Source organism: Pagrus major, chromosome 8 (genome assembly GCF_040436345.1).
Source record: "Pagrus major chromosome 8, Pma_NU_1.0".
Classification (NCBI taxonomy): domain Eukaryota; kingdom Metazoa; phylum Chordata; class Actinopteri; order Spariformes; family Sparidae; genus Pagrus; species Pagrus major.
Window position 1 is genome coordinate 32,359,099 of NC_133222.1, and position 17,990 is coordinate 32,377,088.

Genomic DNA, 17,990 nt, shown 5'->3' on the forward strand with positions numbered 1-17,990 from the left:
TAAAGGAGACCACATAGCTAATTTCAACTTCAAACAGAGATTACTTTTAATTTTTTAATTACCAAATTGACCTTCACGATGTAATACTGGAAAACATGTCATCATTTAGATGGACTAAACAATGTGCAACAACAAAAATCTACTCTGAGGGCGGCATGTTTCCTGATATTAATGTAATATCTAAGCTCAATAGATACTCAGCCCAGACAGGCTTACAAGACAGACTTTTAAATTCAATTTAGATGGAGATGTGAGCCTCAAATCAATATTTCTTTTCAAAATTTTACAGGCTTTAGAAATGAAACTAGACCAGCATTTCAGCAAAGCATGGATCCTCCTCGTAGCCCTGTCTGCAGGCTGCCACAGGAGTGCCACTACTTGCCACAATCCCCATGAGGACCAGCAGCTCAAACTGTAGTTTTCGTGTATAAACAGCAGGTGGCGCACTGACCGCTGCCTCTCCTGACCCTCTGATGTAGGTCTGCTGGATGAGGAGGGAGGAGGAGGGCCCTCTGTCTTTCATATGAAATCATTAGAAATCTTTTATCAGATACACAGCTGCTTGATGGCGGCTTTACAAATATTTGCACAGCGCGTTTCCAGTCCGAGTTAAAAGCCGAAAGAGGTCAACTGGGGGGAAAAGCAGCTCAGGTGAAATTTGATAGCCTCGCACTTGAGTTTTAAAGAGTTAGTTTTTCGTGAGCAATATTTTTGCAGTGAGTTGACAAACTTGGAGACACTTTTTTATGCGTTAATTCCTGTGCACGGACGCTGTGTTTGCAGAAAGTGTCAGCAGACTTGTTGCGGGTCTTGTTACTGTGCTGCTGATCAGCCATTGTGGACGTCGTGAAGGGGGCAAGGTCTAGTTCATGTGCCTGCTGGCTACAGTGTAAGCTGTGTGCATGAAAGAAACTCTGCTGCATGAACACTTGGATGAGCCATGAGGCTGCTTTGTCTGGTCGAATCGGACTGCCTGCCACCAGGAATGGACTAGTTTCCTATTGATTCGTGTTTTTTCCGAGGGGTTCGTAAACGCACCTTTTTATTTGCGTGATATACTTTGTTGTTGTTTCCATGTTTCTGACGCGCCAACTCCAAAAAAGAGCAGATAGCTCACTTGTTGCGGAGGTTTGTGATTGAATGACAGCGGACCAGAAGAGGATAAATCCTACAGCACTTTGTCCTGTTGTCCTGCCTGCTGGAGGAACTTGTTTGGTTGTTTTCTGTCCTCTTCACCACTCTATTAACTCCATTGCTCCCAACTGGGGCCCACAAGCAGCCGCACATCATGAAGAAGAAGGCATCTAAACAACTCTGGACTCACATCATCATCACTTTATCGTCCGTATTCTCCCTCATCCTGTGCAGCACAGATGTCCCAGAGGAAGAAAGCTTCAGTGCTGAGGTACAGTCACGTCTGTCTTCCATTTAGGTGTTTCTTAAATACTTTATGAATGTACAGTTGTCATAGCTGTCATAATATTGATTTAAAATTGTCCAGACTGCAAACAGGATTTTCCTTATTGTAGAAATGTTGCTCTTTATAAGCAGGTTATAAGTTCAAATCTTCATATTTGTTTTGTTGAGACATCAAAGCATCAGGTGGGCTGTTTATACTGCAAGGATGTCATGTGACCCTTTGACCTTTTTCCAAATAACAACACTGCACACGTGCTGCACACATGGGACATCTATCTATCTATCTATCTATCTATCTATCTATCTATCTATCTATCTATGGGGTTGAAAAATAATTTAAGTGTTTATGGACTAATGTGATCGTATGATGTCAACTTTAACTATGTACTCTTTACACACCTTTCATAGTTGTTACATACACATTGATAGAGCATAATTTATAAGCAGAATATAAACAATGAATAAGCTGTTTATGATACAGTATAACATAGTTGTAAGCTAATATAAGGACATTTTGAGTGTTTTTTTAATGTGTTAATTGTAATTATGCATCATCCAGAACTGGGCTGGAAACATAGAATGAATGATCGACAACATTATGTAGCAAAGTAATAATATAAAATATGTGCTTATAGTTAATAACAGCTTTAATACTTGTTATTCACTCTCTTGATAACGGAGCAAATTCAATTTGCTGAAATTTTAGTTGTAAAGTGTTATAAACAGCTGCAATTGTATAATAAACACTTGCTTAATAATGGTTTATAAAGCATTTCATTGTTTAACAGCAAAATGACTAATAACTTAAGTGTAATTACTATGATATTTATTTACCATTTATTATTGATAGTTATTATAATAATAAGACCACAAGAAGCAGCTGCAAGCCTGTGACTGATTGTACACGTACATATACAGTTAAAGCTGCTGTAAGCATCGTCGTCATTTTGGCTAACTTCCTGTCTGTTCCCCTCCCTCTTCACTACATCACCACACTTGCATGACTCTTTTCTTTGTTTCCAGGCGGCTCAGTTTGCCTCTTTCTTTTCTTCAAGGGCTTTTCTACGCTTGGCGTGTTTGGTAGTATAAAGCTTGGTAGCTTGCCTTGTTCCGCCATTGCAGGTAAACCGGAGGATCCTGCTCTCTGCTGTTCAGGTGCAGGCTGGAGTGCCTCCTTATGGAGTTCTCCGTCCTGATTGGATAATGTGGGCAGGGATACTAGAAAATCATTTCGGGAGAGCCATTGGTTACTGACCAAACACTTTAATATGAAAATAAGGCCTACAGCAGCTTTAATTAATGCTTAATACTATACCATAAGGATTTGTTAACGTGGATATCATAAAATTTGATAGTCATTCATTAACTGTGTATACACTAATTACACAGAGATGGAAGTGATAATGGTTGCCAAATACAATTACCACATAAAATGCTTTAAACTGCATTATAGTGTGTTATTAAGTGTCTATTATCTGCTTGCTAATGCTTAATAGGGAAGTTATCATTATTATGAGCTGACTGTCTTCAAAGAATTAACAAAATAACATTTTTAAAGGTCAAATATGTAAGAATTGATCACCTGTCCAATTTGTTCTCAGAACAAATAGATGGCAACTGTAGCTAACATTAGCTAGCAGTCCTGAGTGGGTGCGCGGAGCACTGGGAGACTGTGGAGAGGGGCTAGCTAGTTAGCATGCTTACTTCAATAGATAGCTCTGCTACACAATATAGAGACGTCATAATGTCAAAACTGTTATTTCTTCACGCTGACAATTTTAGTTGATTTTTAATTTCTATCACTAAAACTGTTATATATGGCACACTGAAGGGTTTTCATGTACATGTGTCAAGAGCCTTGTCAGTTTCATTACATAATAGTGGAACACAGTTAATCGTATTGAGCAGCAGTATTATTCTTTTGTAAGTAATTTTAGCACATTTTCCATATCTTGATCTATATAATGATGTCAGAATATCATGTTATTGATTATCAGCTTCATCCTACAGCCCTGTCGTGTAAGACATTTTGTTTCTCTTCTTTCATGCTCTTTAGGCACTGATGTGTATAAGCCCACTCTAACATTACATTAGTTGAGACTTGTCATGCTATGCAGAAATTATCTCTAAGAATCTCTTTTCTCTGAGTGTGTGCACACATGATGAGTATGTGTGTGTGTGTGTGTGTGTGTGTGTTTTGCCCCTGGCCTGTGTTCATTCTGTACATGCATGAAGGTATAAGTCCTATGATCCAGCTGTGTGAGGGGGGGCCCTGTGGTGTTGTTTTTGAACCGCTAAGGCTTTTTAAAGGGCAGAACTTCAAAGTTCACAGAGTTTTTTTCCCCCCAGGATCTTTCGGCCTGTTTGCCTGGCTACGTGGCTCCACACGCTCAATTTCACTGTCAGTAAACATGAAACAAAGATGGGGAATTCGGCATGTGTCACCAGACCGTGAGCCAGATGGTCATTTACTATCATTTGAAGTACACATATGGAGAGTTTTCTGTTTATCTTGTGTACAACAGTAGTGGTGTACAGTTTAATTATTGTCCTTTAAAGTGTTCCCGTTTGCAGTTCTTCCTCTCCTCTCCTCATCCTGGCTGTCAGTGGGGAGAAGGCGCAGGAATGAGAGAGCAGGAATGTCGTAATGTTAATGGAAGCCATCTGGTTTCTATCTCTACTTTCTCTGTTCTTTTAACTCCTCAGATGCTCTTTCTAATCATTAGACAGTGGCTTGTTCCCGGATTAGTATGACTGTGCCTTGGCCAATAAAGCTGATTCTGATTCTGATTCTGATTCTGATTCTCTCTCAGTTTTAGCTGTCACACACATATGTGCACCATGCATCACACACACAAAAACATGTGTTCAGCAAGGTAGATTAAGCAAAGCTGACTTTGTCCTCGACAGGCATGGCTCCGTAAGTTCGGCTACCTGTCTCAGGCGAGCAGGCAGATGTCCACCATGCAGTCGTCTCAGATTCTGTCCAAAGCCATCAGCGACATGCAGCGCTTCTACGGCCTGGAAGTGACTGGAGAGATGGACCCTGCCACTGTCACGTAAGCTCTATTGTTTTGCAGGACGGTTGTCTTACAGACGTGCAGCATTACTTAGTATTTGTGTGCAGTGACCACAAACTGAATCCAGGGATGTTGTGGGATGTTATAAAGCATGTAAGGATTTCTTTTTTCTTTTGTTTAAGTTTATGTTCTCATTTTTATGCATTTTATGGTAGAGAGGGGATTTACAGATGGCCACAAAATTCTGTTTGTCATGTGAGAATTCTGGGTAATAAACCTCAACACCCGAGCATCATGAAGCAATTTGTCCCACAGGACTGGGTTTTCCCCATCACACAATAATATTACCAGTGGCTTCTGGTACTGAAATCTTAGTGTTTTATGGCAATAAGGTTTGAATTACAGTTTCATTTGCTTATATCACATCCTTATTAATGAGGCCAGTCAGGATATTCGTCATATCCTTACATTCAGCTATGACCTTGATTCATTGTTTTAGGCCTTTGTTTTCAGAATATACCGTATGTATTAAGGTTAATGGAACAGTTTGGGAAATACCCTCTCTTGCTGAAGTTTGATACCACTTTTGTATGCCAATTTGCTTTGCTCAGCATTAAGCCAGGAAAAAGGGGGAAACAAACAGCTAGCCTGGCTTTTTTGCAAAATCTGCTCACTAACTTCTCACTAATTAACAGGTCAAATCTTTCAAAAACGACACTTTGACAGACTTTGGACAGAGCCATGCTAGCTTTTTTCCCCTTGTTTCCAGCAGTTGTGCTAAGATGAGCAGCTTCTGGCTGCAGCCTCATACACAGATCAGCCACAACAATAAAACAGGGGAAATGAATAACATCGATCATCTCGTTACAATGCAATGTTCTGCTGGCATTAATGTGGATGCCACTTGACGCACACCACCCACCCAAACACCGCTGCAGACCACGTACAACCCAGGACACTGCACCCTGCCACACTGCAAAAAAACACAAATTTCTTTGGCCATTCCTGAGCAAAGAGCTCAAGCCATGGATCTGGCCTTCAAACTACCCAGATCCCTTTACGGTCAATCATCCATGAGATGTGCCAGAACAAATCTGGTCCACGGAGGACCTACCGACAACCCACAGGATTCAAAGGATCCACTAACGCCTCAGGACAGCCCTAGAGGTCCAGTGCACATGCCTCGACAGGTCAGAGCTGTTGTGATGCCACGAGCGGGACCTACACAATATTCAGGGTTAGGCAGGCGGGTTTAATGATGTGGCTGATCGATGAATTCATGGTAGATCTGAAAGTGATATCAATCGCGTGTATTTATTTCTGTCCATCCCTTTCTTGTGAACATGATATCTCAGAAACACATTGAGAGAATTTCTTCAAATTTGGTACAAATGTCCAATATGACTCAGGGATAAACTGACCAGAATTTGGTGGCCAAAGGTCAGAGGCCAAGGTCACTGTGACCTCACAAAACACATTTTTGGCCATTGACATACTAATGTCAAATCGGAAAAAATTATGAAGTTATTATATTTGATATCCAAAAGGTCAGAGGTTAATTGCACTATGACATCATAATATTCTGCAACAATGTTCTGGCCATTATTCAAAGGCTCTGGAACAGCAACTTGACTGGTGCATGGAGGCATACAACCATGATGCAGTAATTCTAGTTTCTTTGTGGTTTAATCCTTTTCAGTTTTCAGGGATTGGTCCAGGAAAAGGGTGTTGAGTACTATACGCTGCACGGTTTGAGTCCCTCCAAACAAAACACAAAAAAACTACATTATAGGTTGTGTTGATGGTCATGAAATTATTAACCAACCTGTGCAAGCTGCATTTTGTAAAATTATGGGGCCATTTTTACAACTAACAGTTTATAGGCAAGGCAATGCAAGGCAAATTTATTTGTATGGTATGTATTTGTGTAGCACAATTCAGACACAAGGCAACTCAAAGTGCTTTACAGGGGCATAAAAAATACATACAATACAAAAAAAAAGCTAAAATAGAATAGATTTAAAAGAGACAAGATTAAAGAATAGAAGTCACAGTGCATAATGTGCTGTATGTGTGTGCCATGTGCGTGTGTGTGTGTAGGGCCATGCGTCGACCTCGCTGTGGCCTCCCAGACAGGAAACCGGTGGACATGGATGATGGCGTGAGGAAGAAACGCTACGCTCTCACTGGACAGCAGTGGGACAAAGACCACATCACCTACAGGTTTACAGCACTGACATGTAAAAACAGGACAACAGTAGAGCAGAATGTTTAACAAACCAGCTCTGATACACTTTCTTTTTTGGCTCCAGCATAATGAACCAACACATCCCCTCATCGCTGGGTGAGGAGTTGACGTTCGATGCCATCCGCCAGGCCTTTGATGTGTGGAGACGGGTCACACCGCTCACCTTTGAGGAGTTACCTGCTGTAAACAATGTCAACATCAACGGCAGCCAGGCCGAGCTCGCTGACATCCTGCTGTTGTTTGCCTCTGGCTTCCATGGTGATATGTCACTGTTTGATGGCGAGGGGGGGTCGCTGGCCCACGCATACTATCCCGGCCCAGGAATAGGTGGGGATACACACTTTGATGCTGATGAGCCATGGACACTGGAGAACCATAACCCAGCAGGTTTGTGGGTTAATTATTCTTATTCTAGTGGGAATTGAGCCCTTTAGATCTATTAGTGTCACAGCAAGCTAGATAATAAATCAAACAGCTGATTAGCTTGTTGAAATAATTTATTAGCTTGAATTAATTACAATGTTTTCCTCTGCTTGGGCTCAGTAAACACCATCTTTGTGTTGTCATCATGATTTGAAAAATGGAACAACTTACATCGTGTGTTTCGGTAATGTTTCAAGTTGTACAGCAACATTATCAGAGTATCACATTGGACATAAATTATTAATTGATAATGCTACATGATGCCTCTTTGATCCATTTACGCGAGTGTTACATGGTTAATGTAGTATGTATCAAGAACTGTGTGATCACTTGTAATGTTTGTCTGAGTTTAGGGACTGCTTTTCTCAAGTTTTAATTAACAATGTCTTGAGGAGGAAGCCACAGATGAAAGAGAATTCTTTGAGTGGTGTTTCAGTTGCTGCTGCTGAAGATAGTTGACTGTGTTTTTGTGCTTCTTATTTCAGTTTGCACTTCCTCAAATCAACATGCATTTTTAATATAAATTACAATTAATCGTATATGTATGACCATAACATTTCTTTGTTGCTTTCTGTTTCACACAAATGTATGATGGAAGTTAAATATTTTGCTATACTTACTGTATGTGTATCTCTGTCTGTGTTGCAGGTGTGGACCTCTTCCTGGTTGCGGTCCATGAGCTTGGTCATGCTTTGGGCCTGGAGCACTCAGATAACCCCAGTGCCATAATGGCTCCCTTCTACCAGTACATCCACACACACAACTTCTCACTACATGAGGATGACATCAAAGGAATACAGTACATATATGGTAAGGCTTGAGACTCTGTGACTCATTTAATTGCAATGATCTGCTAATTATCTGTGTCATAGGTCCGTGTAAATGCGAAAATATGTGAAAATGCCATGATGCAAACTAAATGGTAGAACTGGAATGAGTTTGCACAGACAGGTTTTATGTTAACTGTATTCTCTAATGAAACAGCGCTTTCCAAATACATTGTGGGAAACTTGTGGTGAACAGCAGTAAATAGTTATGCTGCTCCGTATAGTTTTGGAGCTACCTTCAAATTACACTTTTCACTTTGAACACTGCTAACAAAGCAAGCTAAGCTAAGCTTCGGTTAAGATGAAAGACTGATACTGAAAAACAGATTTGTCTTTAGCTAATGTCTATACTCGGCTTTGTCTATATGATTAACATCTGAACTGGATCTTCAACCAAGAGGACACAAACCAAACAGTGATCTTCATATTTTTGATGTTTTGGCTTGTTATATCAGACTACGTTGGCTCTGAAATCACTGCGGCTAAAGTGCAGAATGTCAACCAAAATTTGGAGTTTGAATATCACACTCATATCCTATCTGGACCTGCATCGAAGAAGACAAGAAAGCCTTGTAAAAAAGCTTTGTGCACGTGCACTGACACATGCACGGCCAACCACACACACACACGCCAGTGAGACCTCGCTCAAAACAGCAGGATGTCGTCCATTCATGCATGAATGGACGGCATTGTTAATTGACAGATGACATCTTTGTTTGTGTATGTGTGTGCGTGCGCATGTTGATAAGTGAAAGAGCTCGTGTGTATTAGAGTATTGCATGTATGTGCTGGTGTGTTTCTACTGTGGAGAACTAATTACAGGACAAAACACTCAGTTGTCTCTTAAACTGCAGACATAGATTCATTATAGACGTTATTTACATTATATGAATGATTTATGTTTTTATTTTGCTTTAGACAAAAGGCTCCAGTTTTCCTTTCTTCATGCATCTCTTTACTGTCCATTGTTTTGTCCGGGTCACATCTCTGGTATCATGGCACCAATAAAAAATCTGATTCAGTTTGAGAATGTCGTCCATGGTTTGAGCTCTCCCAGCAAACCCCAAATCTTTCCATACCCACACAACTCGGGCCTATTGATACGCCTACACTAGACCTCTGCACCAGAGTAAGACTACAGTTTTGGCAAACCAGATGCAAAAAATCGAGTCAGTTTTCTGCCGTATATACTGTAAGGTAAATGTTTGACTGGAATTATACAGTAGTTTGCTTAATTAAACAGATCTGAAGGATTGTGCTCAACAAAAGCTCTGATTAGATGAGGAAAAGGACCTGAAGAGTTTAAATAGAGACTAACACAGCATAAACTTTATTGGGTGGAATAAACATTTGGGTTCCTTAGTAGAGGATTTATGCAAGAGACCGGCAGTCTCTCAGCTCAATTTGTCCTCATCAGCTACTCATCTGTTGACTTATCACTCAGTTATTTAGCTGCAGAGTCTTACCAGTAACAATCAGCAGGCTCAATTCCTGCCAAGTGGAGCATTTATGACTTACTTAGAAACTTGCTGTAAAAGGCAATTTGTTGTATTACAAACTTAACTAACCTATGATATGATAGTATATATAAGTAATTCCTAATGTCTGAATATTTGATATGTAAGTACAATATTACCTTAAGGCTGTTTGTTCATGTGTAACAGGATAACATGTAACAAGCATCTAACAAAAAGGAAGATATTAATGGATTTAAAGATATAAACCAGTTTACTTTAAAGCTGCGCTAATCAATATTTTATATGAGCACATCAAATGACTAATAGTGTGAAAGGTGTCACTTTGTTTTAGTTTTACAGCCAGCAACTTTACTGTTTTGTTTTAAGCTCATCAACCTCATTGGCTAACATGTCATGACTCGCCAATCAATTAATGCAGCTTTAAGCTCGGACTGTAATTTTGTAATATCAACAGAACTGCCTGCCAAAGTACAGGGGCTTTAATTTTGAAAGGGTGTCCCTTTCACGGACACAATTTGACTCTGAGCAGCTGGTAACAGTCTCCTTTTTGTCTTGTGATAAAAATAGCTAAATAACAGGCATCAGCTAGTGAGCTTTCCAAGGCTAAAACACAGTACACAGTAAACTAAGAAGAATGAAAGCATGTGTGAAAACAAAGTAAGACACACAATCAAATACAGATTTGAGAAACTGCCTGATAAACTGGTTGCAAAACTTAAAACAGTATCAGAGGCAACATGAAAGTCAGGACAGTGGTAATTTTTCAAGACAATGAACAAAATATAGAGCCTGGGAAGCAAACAAAGATTTGTTTACCGTCACTGTCTGTAGACTATTGCAGGTTAAAATGCCACAGATGCTGAATTTCCCCACATACAGATAGCTGATTCACTGGCCAACATCAGCCTGCATAATTTCCTTGGAGTATTTCTGGCTCAGTGTAACTCAATATGTCTTCAAGGCCATCAGCTGTCATACATGTTACATAATTGCTGTATCTGTGTGTTTTGTCCTCTTAGCAACCAGCAGGGCTGATTTTATTTCCAGAGAGCTGTACAGCAAATGAGCTTATAGCTGCTGGTCAAAATGGAAAATTGCATTTCTTTGTGTGAGGGAGAATTAGAGAAGACATTGTGAGGGGAAAGGAGGAGGAGAGTATAAAAGAGGTTATTGATGTGTAATGCCACACAGGCAGAAAATAGGAATTTATTTCAGTTCAGGAAAATTTCCTTTTGTTTTGTTCTAAAGCTCTAATGCTTCATCTTTTCCTTCTCAGGTCCTCCTCTCATCACTGAGGCTTCACCAACTTCTCCTCTCGCCCCTGACAACGAACCCGACGATGACTCCCCAACCTCCGCTTCTCATCCTGAAGTTGAACCAGCCTCCACTTCTCCCACTGACCCCCCGCCCGAATCACCCAACCCAACCAACAGTGACCTGCATCCCCCAGCTCAGCCGGAGCCAAACCCCAGCCCTACATCACCTCCCGTCTTCCCCACCTCGACTACCACCGACTCCCAGCCTGAACCAGAACCTGTCACCCCGCACATTAGGAAAGAGGCGCCCCCTCCTCCGCCTCCCCCTAAGCCCCCTGCTCCTCCCCGACCTCCTAAGGTGCCCCACAACCAGCCCCCAAATATCTGCGACGGGGACTTTGACACGGTGACAATGCTGAGGGGGGAGATGTTTGTTTTCAAGGTGAGAAGTAAAGACGCAGTGTTTAATTCAAGGGTTTACTTTGGATTGGACATCTGTAAACTCTTCATGTTGTAAATCAAGGAGTGTGTCACTGGTGTTTTTACAGCAATGTTAGTCAAAAAACATTTGAGTCATGCAGGGGGAAGTGAACAATAAATAATTTGGATCAAAGATAAACATTATTTTGCTTGCTTGCGCAGGGTCGCTGGTTCTGGCGAGTGCGGAGGAACCGGGTCTTGGACAACTACCCCATGCCGATATCCGTCTTCTGGATCGGCCTGCCCAGTGACATCGATGCAGCCTACGAGCGCCACGATGGCAAATTTGTCTTCTTTAAAGGTAAGTCAAGGCCATTTATAACCAGTAAAAACCGGTAGATGTTTGCTAACACAGTGTCCACATGCTGAGCAGGCTGCGCACTGTGTCATGTCAAAACCTTGTTGAATGCTAAGCAGAACTTTTTTACTTGCTTAAGGGCACAACAAAAGGCTGGCTCGTTTCCACAGGGTTTCTTAGCTACTTTTCCCAACGTGGAGCTTTTGATTGTAATCCATAAATGCAAAAGAAATCCGATTCGAACTGGTCAGAATGAAAAGAAACCGTGCAAACTCAGCACGTTTTCCCTCCACACGATGTGATTTACAAGGATATGGTAATAATTCAACACAGCTATAACTCTCCGAATCTGGCAGACACACTCACGCACATAAATATTTGAAACACTAGAAGTAATGTGAACAAGAAAGAAACTCCTCCAGCCAAATGATTCACTGTTAAAACTTTCTGACTCTTCTGTTGAGAGAATTGATTTTCTGTGTCATTGCATGTATGTATAACTGCATCACAGAGTTTGAGTGTGTTGCTGAGTTCATTGAGTGTCTTGAATGAGGCAGCTGTTGCTGGCCCAGTAAGACTCCACTCCAGCTGAGCCCCAAAAGGCCTCATGAGAGAGGTGGAGGATTGCATCAGCCTTCTCTGCAGTGCACTGCTCCAGATTTACACAGCTGCAGAGGTTTCACTTTTACAACCAGGCCCTGTGGTGATTTGTTGTGCATTTTCAGGATTTTCAGAGCTTGTGATCATAGATTAACTCAAATTCACATACACAGAAGATTCCTGTTATTTGTTGATGTCTGTTGTCATTATTCCTGCTTTGTGTTCACGTCACTGAGAGTGATGGCTGGTAAAGTGTACTGTATGCATTTAAACCTGCCAAAATGTTGGCCATATGAATCCGAAATGATTTAACTGCTGCAGGAGACAAAACAATAGGTGAAAATATTTGAATTTCAAAGTGTGCACTGATTATTAAACGCCCCAGTGCACCAACTTAGCTGTTACAGTTCGGTCTAGTATGTCACAATGCAGCAGTGCCCTGGCAGTCGAGGTGGAAAGTGTTTGAAAAGTGTGCCCAAAGGTTAGGGTTAGAGAAGAAATTGGCTCCTACATGAGGAAATCTTGGAAAATAAGTGTCATGCCTACCATTTCTACCTTTCCTGTCCTTTCCACTTTTCTTCTTGAGAGAATAAACTCAATGACATTTGCCATATGTTCTGGCCATCCCCTTTTTCTTGGTATGCCACAGCTTTTTCTCCCTTCTCTCACTCATTAGTTTTCTCTTACATTTCCTCTCTCTTAGCCTAGTAACAAACCATACCTATGCTTGAAGATTGTGTTGTAGGTGTTACCCCATACAGAAAACCACATTTCACCTGTGCATGTGATTTTGCATGCATGAAAACATGTTAAAATCACGTGTGAAATATGTGGAACACGTTTTGCACAAGTGAAACACATGTTGTATTTAAACTTTTTTATGGTATGATATGTGAATCACGTGTAAATTTCCATGTTAAATCCAAACAAATGCCCATGTGAAGCCTTTTTGACCACATGTGAAACCGGGATTACATGTGAAAACAATGAAAGTCCTATGTGAAACCTATGAGACCACATGTGAAGCCTATGGGAATACATGTGAAATTATGGTACCACATGTTACCATCATTTCTACATGTGCTCTATATGATGCATGTGGATACACATGGAAAACATGAGAAATTAATGTTGTTTTTCTGTAAGGTTCTATCTCACTAGAAAAATGCATATCCTTTTGTCCCTGCAGATGATAGATACTGGGTGTTCAGGGAGGCTGACGTCCTGCCGGGATACCCACAGCCCTTACATGAGTATGGACACGGAGTCCCTGCACATAAGATTGACACAGCAATCTGGTGGGAGCCCAATGGATATACATACTTCTTCTCTGGAGACAGGTACCACATATCCAAACACACACAGAGATACATTCAGCAAAATTTTTACACATTAAAAATATCGTCCATATATAAATGAAGGTGTTTTCACATCTTTATACATCTTATTGTCTTGTGCAGATACTGGCGATACAGCGAGGAGACCCGCACTACAGACCGCGACTTCCCAAAGCCAAACACAAGATGGGGCAGAATCCCTGACTCACCCAAAGGAGCCTTCCTCAGTGATGATGGAGGTAAATAATGACCTTAAATAGAGCAAATACAGCCTTTTTTTGGAGCAAGGGAGCAGCTCCTGTTAAACTGGAATCAGAACAGACACCCAAAGCTGTACATACAGTGTTGAAAGCAGGAGAACAGCATGAGAGAGGAGAGGTGGAGGGACAGAAAGAACGAAAGGTTAGATGGGTGAAATGGGGTGTGTAAGAGACAGGGAGGGAAAAAAATGCATTTGAGACTGGTTAGGCTGGAACAAGTAGAGCAGAGAAGGGTGAGGGGATGAGAGGGAGAGAGGGAGAGGAGGGAGGAATGAGAGCTCTGGTTTGAGGGTTGGCCTGTCCTTCCTTTGGAAATTAGATTTGTGGCAGAGCAGCTCTAAATGCACTCTAACAGTCCATTCTCATCTCCACCCAAACTGTTCTAATGTCTCTGCAAGCCTGGTTTCCTCTCCAAAGCTGCATTTGCACCCAGATTTTTCCCCAGGACGACTGCATGTGGTTATATTCACATCCCATTGCCAAATCTTAGTGCATGTAAGCAACATGTCTTATTGATTTATTACGTTTTATGAAGATATTGACACATTTTATGTGTAGTCTGGTATTATCAGGGTCAGCCCTGGCCCTGAAAAGTCAATTTGGTGCAAAATGTAGGAGTGTTGGAGAGAGGCTAGACTGGTCCCTTAAGAAACATTCCTGAGTCTGCTTTCTGTTTGCACAAAAATTGAACTTAGATTCACCTTGTCAAGACAAATGATGAAGTTGATGAGGCAGCATTTACAATGAAATGACAAGTTGTAGATAAATTGTACGTACGTTAATCGAATTTGGCTGAAGCACTGAAAGAATCATGAACTGAAGAACTAGTTCAACATCGGGCAATACATTATTTCACTTTCTTGCTGAGATTTAGATGAGAAGATCTATACCACTCTCATGTCTGTACAGTTAACCCTCCATTACCGAAGTGTAAAAACAGATCAGTATGGATTGTGTTGTTACCTGTAGGCAGAGCTAGGCTAGGTGTTTCCCTGTTTCCAGTCTTTATGCTAAGCTAAGTTAGCCTGCTGTAGGCCTGTAGCATCACATTTACTGCACGAATATGAGAGTGGTATCATTGCTCTCATCTAACTTTCAGCAAGAAAGTGAACAAGTAGATTCCCAAAAGCTTGATATGTCCTGTGACAAGGTCAGGGCTTTGACACCAAATATCAACACTGTGCGTACTGTGCCGAAAATCCATTTCATATAAGTTGGCTGACTTAAATCTCTCTTATCTTTCTCTCATGCAGCCTACACCTATTTCTACAAGGGCAAAAGTTACTGGAGGTTTGACAACCACAGGACAGAGGCAGACAAAGGCTATCCTCGCTCCATCCTGAAGGACTTCATGGGCTGTGTGGGAGTCCCTGACCCTAAACCTGACCCAGACATTGACCAGGAACCAAAAGACAAACCAGTGAAGCCTTCAGACCGAGGCGAAGATGAGCACAAAGAGCCGGACAGGGGCCAGGACAAAAACCCAGCAGAGGACCCAAGCTCTAAGCCTGACAGCACAGAGGACGAGGAGGATGACAAAGAGGTGAACGTGGTGGTGACGGTGGCCGACAATGAATCAAAGGTCATGACCCTGATAATGGTGACCGTCCCTCTGGTGCTCATCCTGTGCATCCTCGTCCTAATCTACGCCATCCTCAGGACTCTGCAGAACAAAGAGACACCAAGAGCCTTGGTGCACTGCAAACGTTCGTTGCAGGACTGGGTGTGAGGCGCAGAATTAGAAGAGATAGAACGGGTATTCATCGTTTGTCTGGTATAGTCGTTGGCGTCACAAATTTTACTTATGGCGCGGTGGAAAGAAGCTTCGACACAGCACTAGTCTGAGAAAGTCGAGGATGAGTCACCGTTTTTGGCCCCTGTTCATTGTGAGAACTTTTATTGCTCATGTGAAATAATGCAAAAAGTGGTAAAGTCGGTGCCTGTGGAGCTACAGTTTCCCTCTCCTGTGCCTTGTTTTGTGCCTTCCAAATGTCTGAAAAAGTACCTCTTTTTCCTTAAAGAATCACATTAATTCAATCACATTTAAAAAAAAGATGCTTCAGCCACCAAATGTGTTGTGTTGAAGAAACATGACACGCTAGGAATGACCGTTTCTATCAATTCTAATTGTACTAAGGAGGGACAGGTGATTTATTTGTAGTAGAAATGCAGAGAAGTCAGTAATGCACATACATGATACAGTAGCACACATATTGTAGATAGACACAAACATGAGTGCTTATAGCTATGAAAACAAATATAGAAATACATAAATATGAAGTCTTCCATATGTTTGACTACGGTGCCTTAACCAATCATTTTCCATTGTTTAGAACAGATAATTTGCACTTTTGATTGTTTATTGTTGTCTCAGTTTTGCTGAGGTGGCTTCACTGCAGATGTGTGTGTGTGTGTGTGTGTGTGTGTGTGTGTGTGTGTGTGTGTGCGCGCGTTTGTGTGTGTGTGTGTGTGTGTGTGTGTGTGTGTGTGTGTGTGTGTGTGTGTGTGTGTGTGTGTGTGTGTGTAGTCATATAAAGCACAACTCCCTCTGCTTTTAAAACACACACGCTAGCAGAAGAAGCTCGTCCTCCGACCAGCGCAGGAATGTCAGACAGCTGTGTGCGTCCATGACCACCAGTCTCCCACCGAGCCTATTATGTCTTGCCCCTTCTCACACACGCATGCACCGTCACATGATCTAAAAAAAAGAAGAAGAAAAAAAAAAGAAAAAACCTAACTGGATTCATTTGTGCATGTCCACACACACCAACGCATAGAGACCACTTACCCAAACAAAGGCACATAGACTTTTTGCACACAGACACACGGGCTCCAGCCTCCCCTCCTCCCACCGCAGCCACGATAAACTGTTCAGACTGCACCACTAAAAACACAATCCCATTGGAGACATATTGATATACGACTGGTGCCAGGGCTGGGATGAAATACAAGAAGAGGGAGGGGGATTTATTCACATTTAACTTGAGAAAAAAGGTGACATTTTACAAATTCTGTCCATCTAAACTCAGCTTGTTAAGACTAAAACTATAGCAGCAGTGTCTTTCTCTGTCTCCTCTTCTTTTCTCATGCTAAAGCTAAAGAAAGCTAATTAAGTGTACGAGGGGAGAATCCTGCAGGCGAGAGAGGAATGGGTCAGGGTCTGGTTTCCATTAAGCCCACATGCTGCTGATTTAGTAGTGTCAGGCATGAGGAGGGGGGAGAGAAGGGAGTTGGGGAAAAAATGCAAAAAGGAGGAGGAATAAAAAACTGGAGGGTAAGGAGAGAGGGGAAATGAGATGAAGAGGGGGAGAAAGAGAGAAAGAAACCGGGGTAGGCACAGATTGAGGAGGGGAGGGCTCTGCCTGCTTTTCCTTTCCAGTTTTTTGTTGGAAAGGAGGAGCGAGGGAAAGAGAGAGGAAGGATTTCGGGGAGGGGCAACGCTGGCGTTGTGCCTACTGACCTAGATCAGGATAAGTCCACTCTTCCTTTTCAAGTTTTCTTGTTTTTGCTCAGCTCATTGTCATGAGCTGGAGATGACTTCCTCTGCGACCCCCTCTTTCCTCCCTCCCTCATCTATCTTTCCCTTCTCTTTTCCTTTTGTTTTTACATTCTTAGTCTGTCTTTCTGTTGTTTTTTTTTGTTTCATTGCTGTATTTACCCCACATCTGTGCTCCCAAATGTATTAATTTTCCTCTCCACTCCTCTGGAAAGTTAGCTCAAGCGTGTAAAAGATGCTTAACACAGAGAAACGTATGCAGAAAATGATCCTGTCTTTGTGTCCATCTGTCTGTGTAAAACCACTATTCACATGCTGCAACTATTACCATTTGTTTTAGGTATGTGCCTTTTCTTTGTGCTTATATTCTGTTTCCTTGTGCCTTTTTTCTGTGAATAATTGGGGGGCATTGTTTTTTTTAGTATAAATAGCATGAGGGAAGGTTCTTAAAAATGTGTTTCTTTTCTTTTTTTTTTTACACTTCTTATCATTTGTAGTTTTGTAAATTTTGTTTCTTCAGGTTTTCTGTAACAACAGCAGTAGATTTTTATGATGATGTTGATGCATGCAGGGCATGTTCTGTAAGGCCTTTGCACTCCTGTGTAGAGTACGTTAAGGATTTCACAATAAAACTCACAGGTAAAAGCAACACAAGTCTTCTTTGCTGCAGTTTGTGACTTTACAGTTTTAACCTGCTGCACATGAGTGAAGTTCAAGGAGATTATTCTACCTTTGGCCACAAGAGGGAATCATTGCCTCTAAAATGTTAAAAAGTAATATACTACACAGCACAATATATACACACACAATGATGCAAGGGTGTCACTTTGTGTTGAAAAATATGGAGA

The 17,990-nt window shown here is 41.5% G+C and overlaps 1 protein-coding gene across 1 annotated transcript; it reads left to right on the plus strand.

Annotated features, from left to right (window-relative positions):
- The first annotated feature begins 548 nt into the window (after nucleotides 1-548).
- Nucleotides 549-17,796, plus strand: LOC141000815 (matrix metalloproteinase-16-like). The gene is made up of 10 exons (XM_073471685.1): nucleotides 549-1,405; nucleotides 4,330-4,478; nucleotides 6,540-6,662; nucleotides 6,752-7,074; nucleotides 7,759-7,920; nucleotides 10,692-11,113; nucleotides 11,314-11,452; nucleotides 13,239-13,389; nucleotides 13,510-13,625; nucleotides 14,900-17,796. Exons 1-10 carry the CDS (start codon nucleotides 1,289-1,291, stop codon nucleotides 15,373-15,375), a joined length of 2,178 nt encoding a protein of 725 aa, XP_073327786.1. The 5' UTR covers nucleotides 549-1,288; the 3' UTR covers nucleotides 15,376-17,796.
- Nucleotides 17,797-17,990: the final 194 nt, after the last annotated feature.